The following is a 26,519-nucleotide window of genomic DNA, read 5'->3' as shown; positions in this document are numbered from 1 at the left end:
GGTGCACAGCAACCGAGTGATCTCGAGCAGCAACAGATGCAGGAATGATTGAAAGCTACGCAGCAACAGATGCAGCAACGATTGAAAGCGACACAGCAACAGATGCATCTGGAACCGATTAAGCGGTAGGAAGAGGCTCAGGTCCGTTTGGAAGCGGTCTGACGCTCTGTTTTGGGGTGGATTTGGCAACATTTCAGCAACTGGATTACCTACACGTGTGGAGAAGGTGGGAATGCTGTTGTCCAGGAATGCCACATCTTTGCCTCCATCCATATTGTCTGAAGATGATACTGAAGGTATTCCACCGGATACCCGGGTACATACTGACCCAGCTATGTCGCTCAAACCAGTGTCATTTCCCCTCTCACCAGCCATCAATGCTGCAGCACCAGCATCCATGGAGAACTCGGACATCAAACGTGTCCAAGAGGCAAGTTCTGTCTGCTCAGTGTAACGCGATGCCAGCTCTCAGCTCCTGGTCTGTCATACGCAACTCACCAGACATCAACTAATGCCTTACACACAACCTTCATGTCGTTATCCTTCTCAAGGCTGTGTGTTAGTTGCAATTCGAACCCCACTGTGTTTGACGTGGGTCAAACCCAGCTCCGGTTGCCACCTACTCGCTATCCCACTGTATATACTGACCTTGCGTCGCCGTCCAGTGGGATTACAACCGATAACCAATTTGGTTATTTTTCACCAAATTCAATGTACACCCATGCGGTAGCCGCATATGTTGAGGACTAACAACACGCATCCGGCAACAACATTGTCAGTGTCTAGCCATTCACTATTGGGTCGAGAAGTCAAGCCATCAATCATGCCAACAGTGATGCCTGCCATGCAGGACTGTGTAAACTATCTGTCTTGTCGAGACTTCATTTCAAATCAGATTTCTGTGTTTGATGATGAGCCTGAGAAATTCAGGACATGGAGTGTGGTCTTCCAGAACATGATCAGAGGAGTACCGCTAGCATTCGATGAAAAGCTTAACCTCCTGGTTCAACATATGTCTGATGGTTCAGAATCCAAAGCATTCGTGGAGTGTCTTCACCGAGTCTACATTTCTAATTCCGATGTCGGTTTGGAGCAGGTCTGCAATCCCATTCAAGAAAGATTCGGCAGCGATGAAGCAGTGACACAATTGTTGCTAAAGAAGCTGGAACTTTTGCCTCAACTTTCTCCTCGTCACCGCAAAATTTTGCAGAAGTTTAGCGACACCATCGAGGAAATAGAGGCTGCCAAAAACGAGAGTTCTCTTCCCAGACTTGCAGCTTTGGACACATCTCTGATCTTCAAACCAATCGTAGCGAGGCTTCCACCTCACCTTGTGGATCGTTCGAGGATGCAGTCCTTCAACTATAAAGAAACCCACAATGCCACCTTTCCGCCATTTTCGATGCAATGCAAAGATTCAAAATGACCTCAGTCTGATGGTTTCGTCGGGATATGTTGATGGATCACGTACTTTGGCTACTAAAGTGAAAGCTCCACGTACTAAGAAGAAGATAATGTCTGCCTTCATGAGTCGGCAGTAACGTCTTTCAGCAAACAACAAGTGATGACAAGCTAGGTCACTGTATAGATGACAACTGTTTTCTGGTGATCATGGAAGACTGAATCATCAGGCATGACCGATGGCAATTGGGTGGCTCCGTTACCCTTCAGAGACGATATGAAATTTCCAGACAATCGACCCCTTGCAATCAACCACTTTGTCCCTTTGCAAGCTTCGAGATAAGAAACCAGGAACTTCGAGCTGAGCCTCTTGAACCAGGAACAAAGGCAAAACCACCGCAATGGTATCTTCCTCGTTTTGCTGTATTCCATCCCAAACCTGACTATGTTCGTGTGGTGTTCGATGGCAGTGCCACCTTCCGTGATGTATCGCTAAATGAGGCACGATTTCCTGTTTGAGACGTCAGTAGTCTTCTCGAGGTATTGGCACGCTTCAGACAGGAACCCATCACAATCATGGCCAACGTAGAGCAAATGATCCATTGTTTCTATGTGTGTGAGGATCACAAAGACTTTCTGCAATTTATTTGGTTAAGAACAATGACCCCAAAGCAGACATCTCCGAATTTCACATGAAGGTGCACGTTTGCGAACAGTCCAAGTCCCATCATTAATGCCTATGGACTCCGTGAAAACCGCGTCGAATGGTGAAGAAAAAATACGGATGCGACGCAAGACGTTGCGTGGAAAAGAACTTCCACCTCGATGATGAACTTCAATCATCACTTCCCTGTTGAAGCTATAGACCTTCTGACTCGTACCAAGGCGACGTTGTCTCCTGCGAATCTATATCTGCACAAAATCACTTCCAACAGCATGGAAGTGATGGCTCACTTTCCAAACAGTGAACATGCTAAGGATTTACGTCACCTTGACCTTGGTGCTGACCTGTTACCTGTTCAGCGGTCACTTGGAGTGTCATGAGATTTGGAAACAGATACCATCATCTTCATTGTTCCCAACATGGACAAGGCCTTCACAAAGGGTGAGTTCTTTCTCCAGTCAACAGCGTTTACAACCCCTTCGGTTTCTCAGCACCTGTGGTTATTACTGGAAAGATGTTGCTGCGTCAGATGACCTAACCCGGCAATGCCGGAGCTGCACTTGGATGGGATGAACCATTCCCCGAACATTTCAAAAAACCATGGGGACAACTGGTGTGCCTCTCTCTCTCTCACCGCACGCACCACCTTGATCGTTCCGCATGCTTATTGTCCTAATACAATGTCTGAAAACTCATGGCGTGATTTGCGTGTTTTCTCAGACGCATCAACTGATGCAGTTGGTGTTTTGCAGTTATTTTGTCAACAGCAACGGTGAAGTCTTTGTGGTGGTGCCAGCCTTGCTTTTCCTGCAACAAAACTTGCAGCCAAGTATTCCGCATTTAGAACTCTGTGCCGCTGTTCTGGCTGTCGATTTGGTCAACGTTTTCACTGACGAGCTTGATAGAGAACTCGACTCGGTCACTTTCGACACAGACAGTCTTGTGGTGCTCGGACATATAAACAACGAATCTGGGCAGTTCTTGGTGTTTGTGGCCAACTGTGTTCAAAGGATCAATAAAAGTACATCACCTTCTCAATGGAACTCTGTGGCAACCAACATTAACCCGGCAGACCTGGTCACTTGCTCATAAAAGCCTATGACTTGATGGAGTCATCATGGCTGTCTGGGCCAAGATTTCTCTGGGATTCCAACCTGTTAAACCCACTTTACCTGCTGCAGAGTTGGTTAATGATCCGGATTTTCGTTCCATAGCTGTATTAGCGACCAAGCATTAACGTTTATTAGGTACACAATGTTTCGCGTGTTTCTCGAAGTGCAAGTTCAAGACATCTCTTCCTGGTCATCCATCACCAGGCGATTTTGGTCATCCTGCAGACATCTTCGGCTATCGGTGGCTAAGTGTGCAGCATTTGGCGAATACCTTCTGGTCACGATAGCGCAAAGAATATCTTCCGACCCTGCAGCCCCGTATGCAATGAAATCGAAGAAATGAAACCTTTGTGTCTGTGACATCGTTCTGCTGAATGTGGATGTGCAAAGGAACGACTGTCCCTAGGGATGTTTGATTGAGACATTGCCCAGTACAGACGGTCGGGTTCGAAAAGTGTGAATCTGCACCACGAAGGACGGCAAGCTCCATATCTACCTGCTGAGGTCGTACTGCTGATACCAGAATGGGAAGAGTGAATTCCTTCATTGTTCTGTTGATTGTGAATTTTATACTCTCATGGTATTTTCCATTGTGTCCCTATCCGTTTGCCAGAGTCTGGTCCATGAATTTAGTGTCTGTATATGATGTACTATGCAGTCGGTTTATTTAATTTTTGACAGATTTTCAACATTTATGATATTGTTCAACAACAATGTGACAATATTTTGAGCCAAGGTGGCTTCCCTGGTTCTCGTGTTGACGTAATTATTTGTTCAATTAATTGCTGTGGTGGTTTACATATAAAAATCAGGCCACGTGTGTGATGTAACCAAGTTTGAATGTAAAACTTATATTCATGCCCATGTTTTGCTTCGAGCAAATACATATTTTGCTTATGCATATCTCTGCTCTGCTCATGTGTCGCATTATCTCCGCTGTAAGCACGTGAAGTTCGGCATGGCCCTGTCTGGTGGGACGTGTGGTTGCATCTGGAAAAGGCATGGTTTTTTTTTTCCTCACTTGGAGTGTTTTTAATAAAGAGAAAGTGTTGGTTAAACTGCCTGGAGCATTCTTATTCAAGACATGTAGGCCATTTCAGGATGATGATCGCTCTGACAGAACTACAGAATTTCTTGGCTGAGATTGGAGAACCTGCTGAAAGGACAACAGTCTCTGCAGCACTTCTTAAATCTAGGCTTTATGATAGAGTGGCCAGTCGGAAGCCACTCCTGGAAAAAAAAAGTCACATTAACAGCATGCCTGGAGTTTGCAAAAAGGTACGTGAAAGGCTCGGAGAGCATCACGAAAAACATTCTGCGGTCTGATGAGATGAAAATTGAACTCTTTGGCCTGAATGCAAAGTGCTACGTGTGGCAGAAACCAAGCACAGCTCATCACCCATCTCACACCATTCCTACCATGAAGCATGATGGTGGCAGCATGCCATGGGAATGCTTTTCAGCAGTGGGGACTGGGAGACTTGTAAGGATAGGGGGAACAACTAATGCAGGCAAATCCTTGAGGAGACCCTGCTTCAGAGTGCAAAAAACCTTTGGCTGTGGTGAGGATTCACGTTTCAACAGGGAAATGACCCCAAGTATACAGCCAAAGTAACACTGGAATGGTTTCAGAACAAGAACATGAAAGTCCTTGAGTGGCCCAGCCAAAGCCCAGACTTGAATCCCATTGATAATTAAATCTGTGGAAAGACTTCAGGATTGATGTTCACCGACGTTACACATCCAACTTGACAGAACTCGAGCAAATCTGCAAAGAAGAATGGGAGAAACTCCCCAAATCCAGATGAGGAAAGCTGATACAGACGTCCCCAAGAAGATGCAAAGCTGTAATCGCTGCCAAAGGAGCTTCTACCATGTATTGACTCAGGGGGTTGAATACTTGATGCACATTTCAGCTTTTCATTTTTAATTAATTTGTAAAAATTTCGAAAAACATGTTTTCACTTTGATACTATGGGGTATCTTGTGTAGATCAGTTATAAAAAAAATTAATTCCATTTTAAATTCAGGCTGTAACACAACAAGGGGTGTGAATACTTTCTGAAGGCAATATATCTATCTATAATTCCAGCAATCTCTGTGTGTGTGTGTCTGTCTGTTTGTCTGTCTGTCTGTTTGTCTGTCTGCGACCGCCGTTTCTCGATGACCGCCGGTCCGATCTCATTGAAACTTGCCAGGAATATTGCCGGGACCCCCGGATGTGCCTTTTTGGGGTTTGATATCGATCGGACGAGCGGTTCCCAAGTTACGGCCATGTATCTGTGAACCAATGACAGGACACGGTGCTATGACATCACGAATGACATCACAATTAATGTTTATTTAAAAAAAAAATTTTTGAAGTATTGACATCACAATTCTTCTTCGTTTGGTATGACGTCACAATCGACACTGGGGACCTGGGTATGTGCCTTTTCAAAGTTTGATGTCGTTCTTCCTCATCCATTTCAGCTGTTTCCCAAGTGTCTCCCAAGGTTTGAAAGCTGTTCTTTCCCAAGGTTTGAATTAATTAATTAATCCCATGGTTTGATTATTATTTAATTATTAATTTATTTAATTATCCACTCCCAAGGTTTGAATTTTCCCGAGGGAAACAGCTGTTTCCCAAGGGTTTGAAAGCTGTTTTTCCCCAAGGTTGGAATTAATCGTGCTTGGTAGACATTTGTGAATACATTTACAGAGAGAGGAGAGAGGGAGGTGAGAGGGGGGACAAGAGAGGAAGGGGGAGAGAGAGGAGAGGGGGGTGGAGAGAGAAGGGCGAGAGAGGGGTGCAAGAGGAAGGGGGAGAGAGAAGGGCGAGAGGAGGGGGGAGAGAGACGGGCGAGAGAGGGGTGCAAGAGGAAGGGGGAGAGAGAAGGGCGAGAGAGGGTGTGAGAGGGGGGGCAAAAAGGGGAGGGAGAGAGGAGGGGGGACAGAGGTGGGGGGAGAGAGAAGAGCAAGAGAGGGGGTGAGAGGGGGGGCAATAAAAGGGAGAGAGAGGGGGCAAGAGAGGGGAGGGACAGGGGGGGCGAGAGAGAGGGGCGTCACAATTCTTCTTCTTCGCTTGATATGACGTCAATTTATGCTGGGGACCTGATACTGCAGGCACGAAGCTGCATATACTGGCACGCACCTACGGGCCCGCCCCTACAGGCCCGCACTAGTATATCTAATATGTAAAGCTCTTTCTTACCACTGACTGTGACTGACTCAATGATTGATATTAAAGATTGGTACGCTCTGGGTGACGTAAAAAGCTGAAATTTTACAGGCCGATGGACGTCGAAGCCAGTACACCAAGAAAAAATCACAGAACCGCCGGAAAGCATCCGTGAATGAAAATATAAATAAATGAAATTGAATAATCAAATGCAGGTGAGCGACCCGAGACAATAGGGAAGTAAGGTTCATATGCTTCCACAATTTGTAAGCACACCCCGCTAGTATACATAGAAATTTTATTTTAAAGCTCTTCTGTCTAAAGAGTTGCATAGGCTGTGCCTATTAGGCATGAGCTTAGCAGGGCTAAAGCCACCCTACTTCTCAATGAGATTGTACTGCAGCCAAGACCGGGAAGAGAGTTTAATTCTCAATTTCAGAGACCAGTCCACCCCAGAGAGGGAACATCTACGGACACGTATTTCGGGATTGTTGGCCCTCTTCAGCGTGGAGCAGAAGCTCATCCCCAGAGTGAACTGGTCAACTCTCCGGAGATGTAGGGGGCTGTAGCTCTGCGAAGATCAATTATAATAGGCAGAGCCTGTGCAAATGTTTTGCCAGAAGAGTTTTTAAAACTTAAATCGTTCCTGTCTACCATGAGAACTGTTTTGTGTACCACAGACAGAATAATGTGTGGCAGGCACTTCCTGTTGGTCAGGTCGCATGCAGCAATACCTGGTATGGCACTTAGCTCCTGGTACCCACAACAGTAATGTGGGCTGATTTCGATCATATACATTTGTTTATGAACAAAACAAAAACGGCCCTTCCGACATGATGCTGATGTCGTGCATATATGCACAATCACTGCGTTACCTCCAAACTACAATGACTCTCTCTGGGGCTACTGGGGTGTTCAAAGACTGCTATTTAATATTAAAAGGTTACAAGTATTCATAGTAAATGAATGCAGAGCTGCCGACAAGGTTCATCCTTATTTGGGCTCATTAGGACAGCATACGACAAAATTGTTTACTTGTGACCAATCTAAGTTTGTTTCAATAAAAATTGAACCCCTTAACTTTGTGAGGTGGAGAGGCACACAACGGGTCCCATCACAACAAATGCTGCACTACCTGTTAGCAACAAGCGTCGTCTCCCACATGGACGCGTCGTCTCTACCTTGCTGAGTGAGCACCAGTTAGGAGGTAGGGGTGTAGTCAGGCAAGCTAAATTAAACAAACCAGCTCTTCCGACCTTGAATGCCTGACTGTAGACGTGTATGTGTGTGTTACCCAGAAATGCCCAGGTTTTCTTTGCAATCTTTTTCAAATCCGTTTCCTACAAATTGCAAGTGTTTGAAGCAGCCAGTTCTGTTCTCTCTCAAAAAGATGCAAAGCCTGCCTTGCGACCGGAATTTGTGGTGCGGGGCCTTTTCCTCGACTTCCACGTCTGTCCGAGCCAGAGAAGAAACTGCTTTGACATTCTGAAGGAGAGGCTCGTCGTATAAAAGTTGTGAATCCCCCAAATTCCCTGCAACTCGAAAGAGCCGCCGTGTATCGACGCAGGTCATGCAAAGTTAGTTTGCTGTGCCGGCGGACGCACGACATTTGTACGCCGAATTGTTCAGGATTTTCAAACCTCGAGTTTAAAAGAAGGCACAAGAGGTATTTTCTTTCACTCCACTGATATTCCAAGTATATGATACGAGACATTTTTACCTGTCATTCCGTGGATATATTTAATCAAAAGGCATTGATTTAGTTCAGAAACATTCTGCTCTATTCACCGTATCATTTCGCCCAAGGTCATCTTCCATCTGCTTGGAAATCTGACACCATTTTCATCAACCATCCTTGCTGCAAAATGAAACATTTTGAAATTTTCGATTTATTCTCTCAGATTTCAACATCACCGTAATGCATATTGTTACGTTGTTGAAACTTTTTTTTTGCACAAGAAAATGATTTGCAAAACCGCATACCACCGGGTGGGCCTATGTGTTACATATTTACATCGAGAGAAATGGGGTCTTCCTCCCACCCTGAACCCCCTCCCCCATCTATGTAACCCAGACAGACACCGTACTTGAGGTACCTATGGGTAACATGCAAAATTTGGTTCAGTCGTTTTTTACTTTTCAAAGCATATAGAAACAAATATGCAATTTCACTTTTCTAGTGTATATTAAAGTTTAAGCCCGAAGGGTTTGTTGTTTTTTTTGTGCTTGTGTTGATGAAGTCGCCGGAGACATTGTTTTCGGGTTGTCCACACATACATATGTCTGTCTGTCTGCTAATTTTCTCTGTTTTTTTTTCTGCAACCGCTTATCAGATTAACACAATTTTTCACCGTAGGTGCGACTACTCATGCAAAATGTTTTCATGATAATTATGATGTCATAGGTCACGTGCTGTGGTGGCCATGTTGGAAAAAAGGAAAAACTTTGGATCCTCTGTATCTTCAAAACCGGAAAAAATTGAAACTTGTCGCATGCCATGTGCTTCCCATGGGAAATGTGAATTGTTTTTTTAAATTTTTTTGATGTCATAGGTGGCTTCGTTATGACATCATAATTGCATGCGTTGAACACTTTATCCGATCGGTGAAAAAATTTGAGGGTCATCTGGGGCTAAATTGTATGAGGGGAAAAAAATTAATGACATCATCGGTTCTGTAGTTCGACAGCCATGTTTTTGTTTTTTTTTTAACGTTAAAAACCTTCAAAATCTTCTTCTCCAAAATGGCTGAATAGATCGAGGCAAAACTTTGCAGGTATGATCGCCTATCCATTAGGAACAAAACGTAATCCACATATCACGGGTTGAGAGACATAATGTTGTAACTGAAAATTTCCATTTCCTGAAAATTGCTAAATAATGTTGTTGAAAGACATGAGAGCCATTTTATTCAATTTCACCAAAAATGCAGTTACAACATTATGTCTCTCAACCCTCGATATGATGTCATCGGTCACATAGTTTGGCAGCGATGTTATTTTTTTGAAGAATAAACCTTTAAAAATCCCCCCAGAATGGCTTGACAGATTGAGGGGAAACGTCACCCACATGTTCCCCAAGCTTTGGGGGTTCCAGGATGTTCACGAAAAATCAATAGGTCACATGGTCTGGCATCGGTATTGGATTGAACGAAAATCTTTAAAAACAATTAATTCTCTTGAACCGCTTCATCAATCGACGTGAAACTTCAAAATTATGATTATAGTGTTCATGGGCAATATTTGTTTAAAATTTCAACCTGATCGGATGCATGATCAGGGAGCCAGAATTATTGAATATTTTTAATCTCGGTTCAGGGATTTAAATCAAACTTGGTACAAGTATGTATAATTATGTCATAATGTGGGCTGAGGAATATCTGGCGACATCATGACGTCAAAGAGTGCCCTTCTAGTTTTGTTTTGTCTTTTAACATTTCATTAACTTTCTCCAAGTTTTCTCATCCCTCTCTAATGCACTTGCTCTTTTTCCCGCCATTTCGGTCCGCCACGTGTTGCGGAGACACTATGCTATTTCGACATTAACGTGGCCCATTCTCTTTCCCTGCCTTCCTTGTCCAGGCGGCGTACGTACTGCAGATCTTCCCACCATGTGGGTTTTCTGAGCATCATTTGTCCAGCCTTGCTCCAGACCTTCTAGCCAGCGTCGCCAGCATTGCCCACTTGATGATCGTCATCGCATCCGTATGACCGTCCTCTTTTCATCTCAGCCCCGTTCCATGGTGCTCGCCATTTTGTCCTCGTCGCTTGAACTTCTTTCACTTTTTCCTTCCTCTCGCTCCTGAGCCTTTATTCCCAGGCGTCACGGATGGTTCGTTCACCATCCCGGTTCTTTTCCGTGCGATCGCTGCTCGTGAGACCACGACAATGGTCATTGTTTGTAAAGTTTATTTTATTTTTTACACCAAGCCAGCGATGCCTCGTGGAATGTGCATTTTCTTTCATTGTACAGAGCACTCACATTGCCATGTAATATTGTGTCCGGTTGTAAATATCGCTGTGGGTATACATACTTGTTTTTACGTCTCGTCGAGTGAATGCGTGCGCCTCGTTTTTTTATACGCACACACTGGTATAATTGTGCTCGAGTTCACAAAACATTGTACATTTCCTGTGTTTTACAATAAAATTGTGATTGCAAATAGATTCGTGCTCGTTTTTTTCCTGTGACGGAGTCTGACCAGTGAAAGCCAAGAATTCTCTGAAGAGACCTGTTACTGAACGAGTTAAGTTTCCTTCTCAGATCCTTGGTCAGAGGCTGAGTCTCACAATCATAGAGCAAGACTGGAAGCACCAAGGACTTTGACTCAGACTTTTATTCTCCTGCATTGGTACCGACAGTGCCACACTCCATGATCCAGTGAATCCATGACTCCCCAGAACCGACCCAGACGTCTTTCGTCCTCTGGCTCACAACATGCGGAGTCATGAATATCCCTGCCAATGTAAGTGAATCTCTCTGTGACCTCAAAATCCTCACCACAAATAGAAACAGACAAGATAGCAGCATCCAAGATGTCATTGAAAGTCTGAATCTTAGTTTTGACCCAGGAAACCCATAATCCCAGCGGCTCCGACTCCTCATTAAGTGGGATAACAACACCCACCTCAACAGCTGCTGGGTCAGCCTGGTACAGCCGCTCAAAGTAACCGGCCCAGCGGGCCTTCACTCCACACCCCTGTATTGGGAGTTCACCACCCTCCACTTCAACTGCAGTACATTAAGGGATAGGCTCGGAGGGACGCAATGCTCAAATTCCTCTGTAAGCAGGGCAACAATCACTTGACCACAGGTGATGCTCTACCCCTTCACAGATTCCTCGCACATAGGCCTCCTTGGCCGCCTTCAGCGAACATAGTTTTATGCCTCAACTCACTGAACCGCTCAGCTCTACCATCAAGCCTGGCCCTGCGACTCGAGTTCATGGTATTGTAGAAGAAATTTCGAAGTCATCCTGTACATTTGAACATTTATTCAACATACAAACAAATACATATGCACAAATACATATGTGCATATGGAGTGATCAGAACAGAGTCTTGCTCCAGATCTCTGAAATACATGATAAAGTTAAGTCCTTTATTTAGAATCCAGTGAGACATCGTATTTTTTATTTCCAAACGCTGACGCCACAGTTTGTCAGGTCTTGATATTCCCAGGTGGAGCTCATCTTCAGCCTTTGTGCAGCCACCAGCTTGATTCGGTTGAATGGTTGTAACATATATTTCAAACCCAGATGTGTAGATTCTCTCCCGGCAAAGAATGACGCACAGAATGAGAGAATGACGTCAAACTTCAACCCTTTTGGGCGTTTTGATTGACTTTCTACCGACATGCTGTAGAAATCTGTCTGCTTCTAACACACTGGGGAAATGTACAATCTTGAAGCAAATAGAGCTTAGTGAATACAAGGAAACAAGGAAATCCTACATAGGTGGAGGCCATTCAGCCCATCATGTCTGCACGAACACCACACTAACCCATCTACACAAGATCCAAGGAAGAAAATGCAAAGAAATGTTTTTAATTCATGAAAAAAATGTTTTTTGTTTTTTTTGGGGGGGGGAGGGGGGGTTGTAGTTTTTTTGTAGTTATTGTAGTTTTTTCTGTTTTTTATCCCCCGCTGCGTGGCGGAAGGGGGATATTGTTGTCATCCGGGTCGTCCGTCCGTCCGTCCGGCTGGCTGGGTGTCAACATTTATTTCAATGGCGGGGGATTCCCCATCTCTGATGGGTATATTTTCTTTCTTTTCTTCCCCGCAGGGGAGGGGGCATGGGCTTGGTTAAAAACACATCAACCACACAACCCTGCTTGACAAGACCCCTGCCAACAGCACTCCGTACACATGCACACAATCACCCATCAATGCTCAAACTACCTAAAAATCCTATCAACATCCCTATACCCCTCCATCTCCATAATTTCCAGGTATCTATCTCATTCGAATTTAAACTTATCTCCTGTTTCTACTGCCACTACCTTTCCAGGGAGACCATTCCATACATTAACTACTCTCTGAGTAAACGTCCCCGACCTTACTACTGCCTTAACTCTCCCCTTATTTACTCTCAGGCTATGTCCCCTGGTCCTCTCACTGTCTACCCTGTTGAATAATTCATCTTCACTTATTTTATCTTTACCTTTCATTATCTTAAATATCTCTATCATATCTCCTCGTAACCACCTCCTTTCTAGTAAATAAAGCCCCGTCTCCTTCAGCTGCTCCTCATAGATGAGTCCAGCTCGGCCCGGAATCAATCGAGTAGCCAGTACATCTGGACATTTCCTTAGACCCACATTCCAGTTTTACTAAAATCATATTCTCTGTCCAACTTGTTGGTGCCTTTAATAAAAAAAAATCCCTTAGAAAGCAAGATCGCTTTTAAATGATCGGCAATTCTCTTTTGCTGAATTAAACTTATTTGAATGGTCGGCCTGCTTATCATATCTTTAATAGACAGGTTGACATCTTTCAATACAAAGGAAAGATGATTGTGTTAATTAAAATTTAAAATGGATACATGTTCAAGCACATAGAATCATACCATATTTGAGTACATTTTCCATTTCAGATTGAATACATTTATTTCAATATCAAGTTTTAATTAACAACATTTTATTATTGTTTTTATCACCCTCAAACCCAAAATGATAATTTTTGAGAAATTGCATCGACAGTATCCAGTGCCCCTTGGGAGACAAAGTTCTTCTTCACCTGATGTTACGTTCCAAGACAACCAATGACAGCCAAGAAGGCACTGCACAGCTCTTCAGCATTCCCTGACACACCCAGACCCCCAAAATTCCTGCAAAGCTTGTTCGCAAACTCCTCAGCTGCCGTCTCATCCTTGAGCTTGCCAATCTCCAGCCTCGGCTGGGATGGTACCATTCTCCCGGATTTGAGCTGAAACTTCAGAGTTGCTGCAACAAGCCGGTGGGCGGTATTGCAGAACTGAGCACTCCGGTAGACCCTGCAGTTTTGGATCATCCTCCAGCGACTATCACCAAGCACATGGTCAATCACCTTTGCCACACCACCAGTGCGAGAACACCAAGTCCAGCGATGAGCCTGTTGGCGCTGAAACCATGAACCAGCCACCCTAAGTCCATGACTTCTTGCAAAGTCAAGGAACTTAGTGTTATTCTGGTTCACAGTTCCTGACCCATGGGGACCAACACACGTCTCATAACCATCCCTATCAGTTCCAGTCGATGCATTGAAATCCCCCAAGACTAGAAGTGTATCTCGCCTGGGGCACTGATCAACCACAGACTCGAGAATGTGTCCTTCACGGTAAGATCACTCGCCTCAGTGAGAGCATGTTCACAGACCAGGGAAACGACACCCAAGGAGTGACGAATCCTCTCACATGATGTACTCGTTGACCGGAGTTGCCTCAATTAACATGAGAGTCAGCTTATTGGACACAGCTACAGCAACTCCTTGGGCATGGTAACCAGATTAGACCAGTAGTCAGTGGAACCACCTGCCATGATCTCACAACTATCCGGTTTATGAACCTCAGAGAGAGAGCTGCAATAGTGATGTTCAAATGCAGGAGCTCAGATGATAGCAGAGACGGATGATCGTCCTCTCTTAGAGATAGGACATTCCATACACCCACCCAAAGGGACCACCTGAGGTTAACCCGAGGAGACAGCCATCTGGTGGACGACACCTCAGCACCACCCTAACACACACTACCACAACCTGAACCAGGAAGGTTATCTCGTGCTTTTCCTCCTGTCATCAAAGAGTGGGGGTCCCGAAGGCTTTTCCGTAATCCTGTCACCCGGTGAGTTGCCCTGCGAAGGGTAGCTGCGCAGGAGGTACTCCCACAGAGTGGGTTTCCTCACTCCCCCACCCCCATCACTCTCCCCCACCCCATTACTCTCCCCCACCCCACCCCCATCACTCTCCCCCACCCCCATTACTCTCCCCCACCCCACCCCATCACTCTCCCCCACCCCCATTATTCTCCCCTCCTTTCATCACTCTCCCCACTTCCAAGCTCTCTTTTCCTCACTCCCCCACCCCATCACTCTCCCCACCCCACCCCCATTATTCTCACCTCCTTTCATCACTCTCCCCACTTCCAAGCTCTCTTTTCCTCACTCCCCCACCCCACCCCCATCACTCTCCCCCACACCCCATTACTCTCCCCACCCCACCCCCATCACTCTCCCCCACCCCACCTCCATTACTCTCCCCCACCCCACCCTCATCACTCTCCCCCACCCCACCTCCATCACTCTCCCCCACCCCACCCTCTTTTCACTCACTCCCCACCCCACCCTCATCACTCTCCCCCACACCCCATTACTCTCCCCCACCCCACCCCCATCACTCTCCCCACCCACCCCCATTACTCTCCCCCACCCCCATTACTCTCCCCACCCCACCCTCATCACTCTCCCCCACCCCCATTATTCTCCCCTCCCTCATCACTCTCCCCACTTCCAAGCTCTCTTTGCTCACTCCCCACCCCACCCCACCCCCATCACTCTCCCCCACCCCACCCCACCCCCATCACTCTCCCCCACCCCCATTACTCTCCCCCACCCCAAGCTCTCATTACTCTCCCCCACCCCACCCCCATTACTCTCCCAACCCCACCCCCATCACTCTCCCCCACCCCACCCCCATCACTCTCCCCCACCCCACCCCATCACTCTCCCCCACCCCCATTACTCTCCCCCACCCCACCCTCATCACTCTCCCCCACCCCACCCCCATCACTCTCCCTCCCTTCATTACTCTCCCCCTCACTCCCCCACCCCTCCTCGCTGATGAGAGGATGATGATGGAGGAGAGGAAGAAGGTGACGATGGAGGCGGGAGGGAAGAATAATGGGGGGAGGGAAGGAGAGGGGGGAAGATGGAGGATGGGGAGGAAGAAGGAAGGAAGAGGGAGGAAAGGACGGTTGAAGGGGAGGGAGAGGTCGAGGGAGACAGAGAGAGAGATTTATTCCATCACAGCAAGTTGTAGGAGGTAACTGAGTCCAGTCAGTGGTTTAACATTAACTTCGACAAACCCTGGTGGGGCGGGAGAGAGATCCGACCAACAACGAACCCTCATCGACCAACAACAAACCCTCATGAATACACGTGGTGTCGCTGTTGTTGTTGTGTTCAAGCAGACATCGGGAATTACAGGAAATGACGTCATATCCCGCAACATGACGATGATGATCACACAAGGAAACAAAGCGACGGTGATGGCGGAATATGTGACATGAAATGTAAGTTCAAACGCTCCAGTCTCCACCACGTTCACGTCGCGAGTAAATAATCGCCACACCAAACCAAGTATTTATCCCACAATGCATCTGGCATTGCTCGGTGTGAATACACCGCACCATCATGTTGCGCGCACGGGGTTACCGAGCAGGGGCCATCGGGGCGCGGATGGTTTTTTGGGCCTTGTCGGATTCCGTCGTGTGATGAGAGATTAAACTTGATTTCACCTCGTCCACGTCTCGGTGTTTTGGACCTGCGACTCCGCTGGGGATTTCCCAGTGACCTTCGTGACGTCGCCCGACAGATCCATTTGTTAATTTTGGTTTCAGGTATGTACTTGTGGACGCAGGTGTGTTCAAGCCCCGTCGACCGCTGAATTAACACCAGGTGGGGATGACTCAGCCCGTCATCCTTCCGAGGTCGGCGAAATGAGTTCCAGTTCCAGTGTGTGTACTGGTAGAGGGGCACTGCATCAGCGACACAGTCGCGCTTCAAGAAATGATAGCTACCCCGGCAGCTGAGCTGCCATACGACCACCACCACCACCACCACCACCACCACCACCACCACCACCACCACCACCACCACATAGCTCCGTGATAATGGCAGTGGTTACACACAGACCCCGTGAGGTGATCGTGATTTGATAAATTCTCAAACATTGAACAAAAAAACATGGAAAACGTGAACAAGGTCCTGGAGCCAATTTGTGTGAGGTAAATGAATATTTATTCAGTAAAATCGTTTTTAAAGTCTATTTACATTGAAAGGAAGAGTTACAAGAGGAATGGGATGAGGAACAATGAATGTGAAAATCTACATTTGAACAGGAAGATGCAATGATTATAAAGAAGAAGAAGAAGAAGAAGAAGAAGAAGAAGAAGAAGAAGAAGAAGAAGAAGAAGAAGAAGAAGACATGCAATGATTTTATTGATGAAGAAGAAGAGATGCAATGATTTTAATGATGAAGAAGAAGAGATGCAATGATTTTATTGATGAAGAAGAAGAAGAGATGCAATGTTTTTATTGATGAAGAAGAGATTCATTGATGAAGAAGAAGAAGAGATGCAATGATTTTATTGATGAAGAAGAAGAGATGAAATGATTTTAATGATGAAGAAGAGATGCAATGTTTTTATTGATGAAGAAGAGATTCATTGATGAAGAAGAAGAAGAGATGCAATGATTTTATTGATGAAGAAGAAGAAGAGATGCAATGATTTTATTGATGAAGAAGAAGAAGAGATGCAATGATTTTAATGATGAAGAAGAAGAAGAGATGCAATGATTTTATTGATGAAGAAGAAGAAGAGATGCAATGTTTTTATTGATGAAGAAGAAGAGATTCATTGATGAAGAAGAAGAGATGCAATGATTTTATTGATGAAGAAGAAGAGATGAAATGATTTTAATGATGAAGAAGAAGAAGAGATGCAATGTTTTTATTGATGAAGAAGAAGAGATTCATTGATGAAGAAGAAGAAGAAGAGATGCAATGATTTTATTGATGAAGAAGAAGAAGAAGAGATGCAATGTTTTTATTGATGAAGAAGAAGAAAAGATTCAATGATGAAGAAGAAGAAGAAGATATGCAATGATTTAATGATGATGATGAAGAAGAAGAAGATTAATAAGAATCCTTCAGAGGCCTCTCCGTTCCCTGAAGCTTTACATTCGGGGAGCTCTGAAGTAAAAGATTTTTTTTCCGTTTGAGACGAACTTCTCTTCAATTTCATATTCGTCATTGTTCCTTCAAAGGAACAAGCAAGTCAGGTGTCGTTATTCCTCTGGAGAGTCGATGTTTAAATGCTTCATGTTAATCGAATTGTGAAAGAATTACGCGCTCTGACGTACCTCACGATTTATATCGAATAAGTCGTGAAACGGACACAATATGGATCGTCTTTGACACTTTTACCTGCTATGGTCTTTGTCATTCTCCGTCTGCACCTTCTCCTCCAGCTCCTCCTTCGTCTACGCCCTCTCCTCCTTCGTCTGCACCTTCTCCTCCAGCTCCTCCTTCGTCTGCATCCTCTCCTCCAGCTCCTTCGTCTGCACCCTCTTCTCCTTCGTCTGCATCCTCTCCTCCAGCTCCTCCTTCGTCTGCACCTTCTCCTTCGTCTGCGTCCTCTCCTCCAGCTCCTCCTTCGTCTGCACCCTCTCCTCCTTCGTCTGCGTCCTCTCCTCCAGCTCCTCCTTCGTCTGCACCCTCTCCTCCTTCGTCTGCACCCTCTCCTCCTTCGTCTGCGTCCTCTCCTCCAGCTCCTCCTTCGTCTGCACCCTCTCCTCCTTCGTCTGCGTCCTCTCCTCCAGCTCCTCCTTCGTCTGCACCCTCTCCTCCTTCGTCTGCATCCTCTCCTCCAGCTCCTCCTTCGTCTGCATCCTCTCCTCCAGCTCCTCCTTCGTCTGCGTCCTCTCCTCCAGCTCCTCCTTCGTCTGCACCTTCTCCTTCGTCTGCGTCCTCTCCTCCAGCTCCTCCTTCGTCTGCACCCTCTCCTCCTTCGTCTGCACCCTCTCCTCCTTCGTCTGCACCCTCTCCTCCTTCGTCTGCACCCTCTCCTTCGTCTGCACCCTCTCCTCCTTCGTCTGCACCCTCTCCTCCAGCTCCTCCCGTCAAGTCGATTGGATGAAAATGACACTTTTAGAAATCCTTGTCAATGTTGACCTCAAAGATTGTTGGTGGTTGAATGTGCAGTGACCCAATCTGCAGATCCTCTTCAAATTTCAAGTCAATCAGATGAAAATTGGAGAAAAAGCACCTTAGTTCTTGACCTTTTGACCTATGTTGACGTCAAAAATAATTGGTGGTTGAATGCAGTGAGCCGATATGAAAATGCTGTTCAAATTTAAATGGAGATGTTGCGTCTGCATCTTCTCCCCCCCCTCCCCCCCCCAAGGAAACAACAGCAGGCCGTGTAATGTAAACATGAGCCTGAGAGGCTTCTCATCTGCAGAAACACCTGTTGCTTTTAAACTTTTTCCCCTGAGAAGTTTTTTTTTTTCCTTTTTTTTCAGTTTTTACGGGTTCTTCTCCAGCATCATCGCTTCACACTGTGGAGGATGCCAAGCATCAAGTTGCAGAGCTCGGATGGGGAGGTGTTTGAAGTTGATGTTGAAATTGCCAAACAGTCCGTGACAATAAAAACGATGCTGGAAGGTAACAATCTGTCCAGTTGTTGTCACTGTGTTTGTGCATTTCCTTTTATTCCAACGTATTTGTGGTTCTCTCTCCTCCCTTTCTTTCTCTCTCTTTCTTTCTCTTTCTTTCTTTCATTCTCTCTCTTTCTTTCTTTCTTTTTCTCTCTTTCTCTTTCTTTCTCTCTCTTTCTTTCTCTTTCTTTTTCTCTCTTTCTTTCTTTTTCTCTCTTTCTCTCTTTTTCTTTCTCTCTTTTTCTCTTTCTTTCTCTCTTTGTATTGCTATGCACTCCCCTATTAATTCTGATCAACCCTCCTCCTCCCCAACCTCATTTCCTCACTTTATATATGCCCTTTCAATCCCCACATTACCACATACCTTTTGCAGATTTGGGAATGGATGAGGAAGGAGATGATGAGCCAGTTCCTCTCCCGAATGTCAACGCAGCCATCTTGCGCAAGGTTCTCAATTCGTTGCGGGTTTTGAACAAGTCGTACCCATGTTCGCTCTCGGATTTATTCTCATGCTTGTAACATTACATGGTGCAGGTTCCTTTATTTTGTGTGCTGCCTTTGTTCTCACTACCCTGCCCTTTGTTGGTTGTGCCTGCTTGTAGTTTTATTTATTTATTTATTATACAAAGACTAGGCTCGTGGTAGAGCGAGAACACAGAATGGATCAGTATGCAACAGAACAAAAGGAAAAGTATAGAAAGAGAATGGGAGGGTCAAACAATGCAGATATGGACAAACGGGGTGGGGGTGTAGAACGCTGTTGTTTAGAGGGGGTAGAAAAGATCATTGTTTTTGATTGTGGATGATCTGAGATGGTGGTGAAGAGCCATCTTGAAAACCTAGAGGGAATAATGAGATTGAAGGGAATGTGGAAGTCCTTTCCACAGGCTGGAAAATGAGTGGAGGTGAGTCGTGATCCTGGATTTAGGTAGTTTTAACAGAAGGGGGTTGATGGTGGACCGTGTCAGCCTTGCAGAAACCTGGGAGAGGACAAACCATTGAAAGAGCAGCAGGTGCAACACCAGAAAGGAGGCGGTAGAAGACAGAGAGACCACTGATATGTCTACGACGTCAAAGTGTTAAGCCCATAAATTCGGCTTCATCGTGGGAGATTCCAATAAACCTTGAAGGCCTTTGTTTCTGTGGCATCAAGCTGAGCAAGGTGTGAGGCAGGGGAGCCAGCCCAGGGCGGAGAGCAACACTCCACCAAGCTGTGGGTGAAGGCCTTGTAGGTAGATCGGAGTTCAGGTGCACCAAGGAAGAGTCCATGAGCCAGTTGGGTTGGTCGGTACCATCTGGGGGGAATAATTGTCATTGTGATTTTAGGCAAGGTATACAACCCTCGAGTTAGAAAAGATGTGATAGCATTGCATCGGTGGTAGCTTTTTGTGTTGTCACCCTGTTTATATGCCTACCCTAAAATATGCTTTTGTGCAAAACGGCCAGCACCAGGTAAGACATCCTTCTTCAACTTGGCAACATTTTTTTTTTTATCAGTCAAACATTAACATTGAAATTTGTTTCACCTTTTGCTCGGATCATTTTTTCTCAACAAAAAGTGCTTTTAAACATGCCTAAGTTCAAAGGTATGTCCTTGGTGACACATATCAGTGTCTTTTTCCTGTGTGATAAATCATACCGTCTTTAGAAAAGTATTTGTCTATCATTTACTGTGGAAAGTAAATAAAAGCTCTGGAGCAATATAATGACATGGGTGTTTTGCAAATTTATGAAGAAATCCAAAAATCTAAATTTCTTTTTTGTGTGTTGTATATTAAGATCAGTGCAGCAGACAGTTACCCCACACCACCCCAAATTAAAAAATACCTAATTTGGATGGATTTATGTAGTTTGGTCAATGTCATATTTTCCCTGTTATTGAAGGATACTTTCCAAGAATCAAAGGTAAATGATAGCATGTTCATGAACAAGATTCATGTGTTTTTCCCTGTAATTTCTCAAAAAATACATAATTTAATGGATTGAGAGACTCAATAATGCACATATGAAGGTATCGAACACCCGTATTACACACTGTAAACCAATAAGACAGTAGCAAGATGGTTAAACATGTGCAATCTGATGAATGAGTCAAAGGTGAAAATGAAACAATCTTCTGTTGAAGGACATAAAATTACAGAATAGAAACACAAATGTGGTGTTCCACATTAACAAGGCCATTACTTAGGCCCAATGTGTTGCTGATAAACATATCGTCTTATGAACCAAAGACGGGTCCTTTTATAGTTTCTAAGACATCTCTGATCATATGCACTATTGTAAGTGATATAAAATGTTCAATATGAACTTAAAAATCATAATCATTATCCAGTTCGTCACTTCAATATACTCATCTGAACTTTCCCCATCGTCTGACTCAAAGATGGATGCCTGGTTCTCACAGTCTGGCAGTCTGCACATATCAGTGTATTTCAGTCCGTTTGACAAACGCACACATTTTGGTAGTGAACACTTCCTTTTACAATTGCAGGCCAATAAATCAAGGACCGCCTCAAGTGCTGGCTGGCCTTCCATCCAGTCCACCACCAACTGTTAAACTCCTTCTTCCTTCTCCATCTTCCATCCTCGGCCAACAGGACTTGGTACTTTCGGGTCCTGTTCAAGATATCGTCTCCATATTGCTCCTGGTCGTTGGCTCTTTGTGCGTGTTTCACTAAGCAGTCCCTGCATGGTGGAAGCTGGTGGTTCTCTATCTCGCCTTTCTTAGCACAGATTAGGTCGTACCTGAGATAATTGACCTGAGTGGATGATGCCTTTGGTGCATAGAGGAGGCAAGTAAATGCCTCTAGTTTGTTCATCAATTCTCGGGAGAGGTCCCATATATAACCCAACTCTAGGAATGTGTCCTGGGTTTCCCTGTTGCTGGTCAAGATTTTTAAGGCGCTTGTCTTCCCTTTGCCTGCAAACACACTGACAGTGTCACATCCTGTTTCTGCATGCATCCCAACGAGAGTCAAACAGACATCTATGCCAACAGTGGCAGCAACCTTCATGATGTCAACGAGCCTCATCCGGGTTCTAGTTCCACATTTCTGGAACAGTGGGACTCCAATCTTGTCATGAAATGCCAAGGACATTATGAAGATATCTTTGTCCTCTGAGCATATCACGACAGCCTGATAGCGTTCTCTTGCTGCATGAGCAGCATGGAGAAGTAGGCACCCATCTGCTTCTTCCTGTTGGCACTGAAGAGCTGGCACCTCCTCACTGTCCTGAGATGTGATTCTGTAACATTTGTCATTCACAGTTTCATGAAGAACCTTCCCCTGTTGCTTTTCTCTGTATTCTGGTTTCCTCCATTCACCGACTAAAGATAATGAGATGTCTTGTTATTAACTGTGCTCAGGAACCGCCTCCACTGCCTCACAATATGTGTGCCTGTGATGCTTTGCAGCTGATGGCCGGCCTCTCCACCTCGTAGTGATCTCTCACTGTTCTTGATAGAGTTCTCCCTGTATGTGTCAAACACATCTATTCTGTCACTATCAGCTTCTTCCCTCAGTGCCATAGACAAAACTGTAGTGGTGACATCTCCAAAAGTAACTTGATCACTTTTTACTCCCTGGAGTAAAACATCTCACTTAAAATATATTTTGTTATTTTAGTTTATGATTAAATTTTCTTCAAATTCACGTATTTAAACATGGTATCCATTAATTGGGGTATGGGCAAAAACTTCTTTTTATGAAAACAAAATCACATGTATGTTCTGCAATGTATCAGCACTGGACTATCAGTGCCTGTAATTGCAAACACTAAATGCTTGGCTAGTTTTAACAACTGTTTTGAAAAGCAAATAACATGAGCTACGTGCCTAACAATTTTCAAGAAGATATATCCTATAATAAGAGAGAACCATTAGTTTTAAATAGAATGTCTTCTGTCTTACGCCAGTTTCAGTAAAGTTTATTTTGGGATGGGGTTACTAAAGGGCTAATAACACACAAAAGGCTACCACCAATGCAATGCTATCACATAGTTTCTGACTGTAGAGATGTATACCCTGCCAAAAATTATGAGCATTATTCCCCTCGGATGGTACCGGTGGCCAAAAATTACTCGGTCTGGCTCATGGCCGAAAGGACCTTTGTATGACCGAAGATGCCTCGTTAGACTTTGAAGGCCAACTTTGAAATGTGGTTTGCCCAAGAAAGATCATGGCTGGTAGTGAGACCCAGGAGTTTGAATGACTGAACTTCATTAAGAAAGTAAATGGGAGGATTTGGCAGATGGTCCTTTCAGACAGAGATAGTGAGAATGCCAGACTTGTCAGGATTTAAAGACATATTCCAAATGTTTGACCAGTTTGTGATTATATCAAGGTCTGAAGAGAGGGAAGAGGCTCCCGCCTTCATATCGAAAATAACCATGGAGGTCACGCAGAGGGTGGAGTTATCAACAAACAGATAAAGGGATTTTCTAGAGTCCGTGAGGTCGTTGATGAAGATTAAGAATCAGACTTTGTTGTTGACCTTCTGATTTGTGTGTTTCCTCTGATTTCCCAGTCACATCCTTTGACACATGGTGCCCGAACTTGGTGTCACGAGTGTTCACTCTCCCCAGGATAGTTTTGCACTACGACCTGCTTCTCCAACAATACACCACCCTACCCCTCCTTCTCGAGCAAACGCACACTGTCGGGGGGGGGGGGGTAATAGGGGTGGTGGTTAGGGCAGGAGGTGGGGTAAAGAGCAAAACTATTCTGGGGGAGTGGACACCCTTTATGCCAAGTGTGAGTGAGCCCCATGGGTGAAAGGTTGAACCCAGTCGATGGAAGCAAAAACACATGGTGGGTGGTGGGGCTGATCTGTGGGAGGGATGGTGTGGGGTGGTGGCTTTGGTGGGGAGGTTTATCATGCAAAACCACCCTGGGGGAGTGAACGGTCTTAATGGCAAGTTTGAGCCCCGTGGGTCAAAAGATGTGGCCGGCAAATCGGAACAAACGCACAGTCAGGGGATGATGGGGGTGGGGTTGAGGCAGAAGGTGGGGAAAAGTGCAAAACTATCCTGGGGGAGAAGATAGTGAGAGTGTGATAAACATACAAATTGTCGTGGGGGTGGCCAGCCCAGGTTAACCCCCTGACCCAATTTGTGGTGATGGGAGGTTAACACCGCCAGCCCCCGGGACAGCCGAGCGGTTCCTTTTTAAGAGGAGGCGGACACGTTGATCCTCGGAGATTTTAACACATGCTCGAAAGGCATGGGGCGCAATGGCGGACGGGCGGAGGAGCACGCGGAATGAAATAGATGCACAGGGGGGTTTATCCTCGAACCCCACTACAAATACATGAATACAGTTTCTTTAAATGAACACATTTAATGAACATAAACAACTATTTAAAAAGGACAATAATTCTAAATATAATGATGATAATAAAGTAAATAAGTCCTTCAGTCGAGGCACCACACACACACACACACACACACACACACACACACACACACACACACACACACACACACACACACACACACACACACACACACACACACACACACACACACACACACACACACACACACACACACACACACACACACACACACACACACACACACACACACACACACACACACACACACACACACACACACACACACACACACACACACACTGAGGAAACAAAATAAAAAGAAAACCCTTCCTTTCAACGATTCTTGCACTTCGCTTGGCCCAGAGCTGGTGAGCTGGTCTTTTTGGGACTTGGAATTGAGGCGTTTCCACCAGCACGTGCATACGCATGCAAAATGGCGCTTCTCTCATAGCAGGACAAACGTACGCCACGCAATCCGTGAGCAGCATTCAACACGAAGTCTCAGAGCCCCAGTGCAGCTGCTAATGACACACGATGCTCGAGGTCTGTTTCTCATGACTCAACCAAGAGGCAAAGGCCAGAGTCTTGCTTCACCACATGAGCCAAATCGCCTCAACACGAATTCAATGGTCGTGTCGTCATCCTCGGTGTGCGCTCACCCTCTGCTCTCGCCTCTCCAAAAACAATGCACCTCGTGCTTCCACTCTGATCACGGCTCTCCACAAAATGCACAAGTCAACTGAGTCAGATGCCTCTCAAAATGTGCCAGCCTTCCTCTTTAATCATGGCTCTCCAAAAGTGTGCAAGCCAACCTTGAACTCCACTCTCCTGGTGTTACTTCAACCGCTGACAGGGGCTCAAACTGGGGTCCTAAGATCCCAAGCTAGCCACCCTAACCGCTAAACAACCACCAGGCTTAGTGCGCTAAGCTCTCCTTTACGCTCTCGAGTGTCGATGAGCTCTCCTCTGCTCTCTTCTTCTCTCCTCTCTCCTCGCTTCTCCTCTCTTCTCCTCTCTCCTCGCTTCTCCTCTCTTCTCCTCTCTCTCCAGGTGGTATTTATAGTAAGACTGTTATAAAATGGATTTCAGACATTATTTTGTGTCCATCTTCACTGTTATTCTATACAGAAGCATTTCGATGAGACAGTATGAATCGTAATTAATGCTCCACTGAACATCTGCTTTCCCTTCCTCACCTCTTGCTGCCTTACCTTCGCCCACCCCTCCTTGCTTCCCCTCTCTCTTTCACTCTCCCCCTCTCTCTGTCTCCCCCACCCCCACCAAACTTTAAAGGATTGGTTTTGGATTGCACTCGACCTTTTGTTTTGCATCAAAATATCGATGCCTTGGTGTAATTTGTGTACAAGTTATTCTTTGGGTTGTGTTCAGCATTTTGGTTGGTGTTTACTTGCTGCAGGTTGTGCAGTGGTGTTCACATCACAAGGATGATCCTCCACCTCCTGAGGATGATGAGAACAAAGAAAAGAGGACAGATGACATTCCTGTGTGGGATCAGGAATTCCTCAAAGTTGATCAAGGAACGCTTTTTGAACTCATCCTGGTGAGTTTGTTTCCCTGCTCTATTCTCTCTACCTTGTACCATCCTCCTCCTCCTCCTCCTCCTCCTCCTCCTCCTCCTCCTCCTCCTCCTCCTCCTCCTCCTCCTCCCGAAAACCTGAACCAAACTCTGCATTCTCTTCACATTAACCAGCCACAGATGTTTATTCTTTTCCCCACTCCAGGCTGCCAACTACCTTGACATCAAAGGCCTTTTGGATGTTACGTGTAAGACAGTAGCAAACATGATTAAAGGAAAAACTCCTGAAGAGATTCGCAAAACATTCAACATCAAGAATGACTTCACTGAGGAGGAAGAACAGCAGGTGAAGTAGGGGGTACAAGGATTGAGAGACTTGAAATGTAAAGATGGATCTTAAAACATTCTGTGGTAGAATAATTATGCATTTAAGATGATTTGTTGATTTTATTGGTGTTTGCGTGAAGTTTTTAAATGTTTATGGTTTTTGAAACTACAGTAAACCCTCAAATATCGTGGGGGTTAGGTTCCTGGAAAATGCTATGATAGTGGAAACCAAAGTCCAATGGGAAAAGGAGGGATCGGTTCCTGGGCTTCGAGAAAATACAGAGGAAGGTCGGCGACAGCCAGAAATAAACACATCACAATTGAAATAAACATGTAAAATAAATATAAGCCACGTTAACATTGCAATAAACATGTAAATAAAATAAATGAATACAAGTCTGAATACGACAATGGTTCACGAGCGTTATTTGACGATGTAGATTGTTTCAGAAGTCAAGGATGAGACAATGTGATAATTTCTGACCAAGTTATAAAAATGATCAACATTATGTGGTACGGGTGACGGGTTCGTAGTTGCAAAATGTTGAAAATCCAGTTTCGTTCAACAACTTT

General features: G+C 45.2%; 2 protein-coding genes across 10 annotated transcripts in view; both read left to right on the top strand.

Moving 5' to 3' along the window:
* Positions 1 to 10,497, top strand: part of SPEN (spen family transcriptional repressor) — a 123,981-nt gene extending 113,484 nt beyond the window's left edge. For all 8 annotated transcript variants that reach the window (XM_085847725.1, XM_085847729.1, XM_085847724.1 and 5 more), the window contains one exon: positions 9,917 to 10,497. In XM_085847725.1, the coding sequence (XP_085703851.1) occupies positions 9,917 to 10,045 (129 nt within the window). In that variant the 3' untranslated portion in view covers positions 10,046 to 10,497. The remainder of the gene's footprint in view (positions 1 to 9,916) is intronic.
* A 5,195-nt stretch (positions 10,498 to 15,692) lies between these two features.
* The window catches only part of SKP1 (S-phase kinase associated protein 1), a 22,715-nt gene continuing 11,888 nt past the window's right edge, over positions 15,693 to 26,519 (top strand). Inside the window, exons 1-5 of one of the 2 annotated variants that reach the window (XM_085847802.1) lie at positions 15,693 to 15,925; positions 18,612 to 18,753; positions 19,120 to 19,193; positions 25,500 to 25,643; positions 25,825 to 25,965. In XM_085847802.1, coding sequence (XP_085703928.1) covers positions 18,657 to 18,753; positions 19,120 to 19,193; positions 25,500 to 25,643; positions 25,825 to 25,965 — 456 coding nt within the window. In that variant the 5' untranslated portion in view covers positions 15,693 to 15,925; positions 18,612 to 18,656. Of the gene's footprint in view, positions 15,926 to 17,345; positions 17,370 to 18,611; positions 18,754 to 19,119; positions 19,194 to 25,499; positions 25,644 to 25,824; positions 25,966 to 26,519 lie in introns of those variants that run through there. The other variant, XM_085847803.1, reaches the window with a different exon arrangement.

This window comes from Eptatretus burgeri, chromosome 11, assembly GCF_056783735.1.
Source record: "Eptatretus burgeri isolate ZD-2024b chromosome 11, Ebu_testis_v1, whole genome shotgun sequence".
Lineage (NCBI taxonomy): Eukaryota > Metazoa > Chordata > Myxini > Myxiniformes > Myxinidae > Eptatretus > Eptatretus burgeri.
Note: the sequence above shows the minus strand (reverse complement) of the source record. Positions and strands in the feature narration are given on the sequence as shown.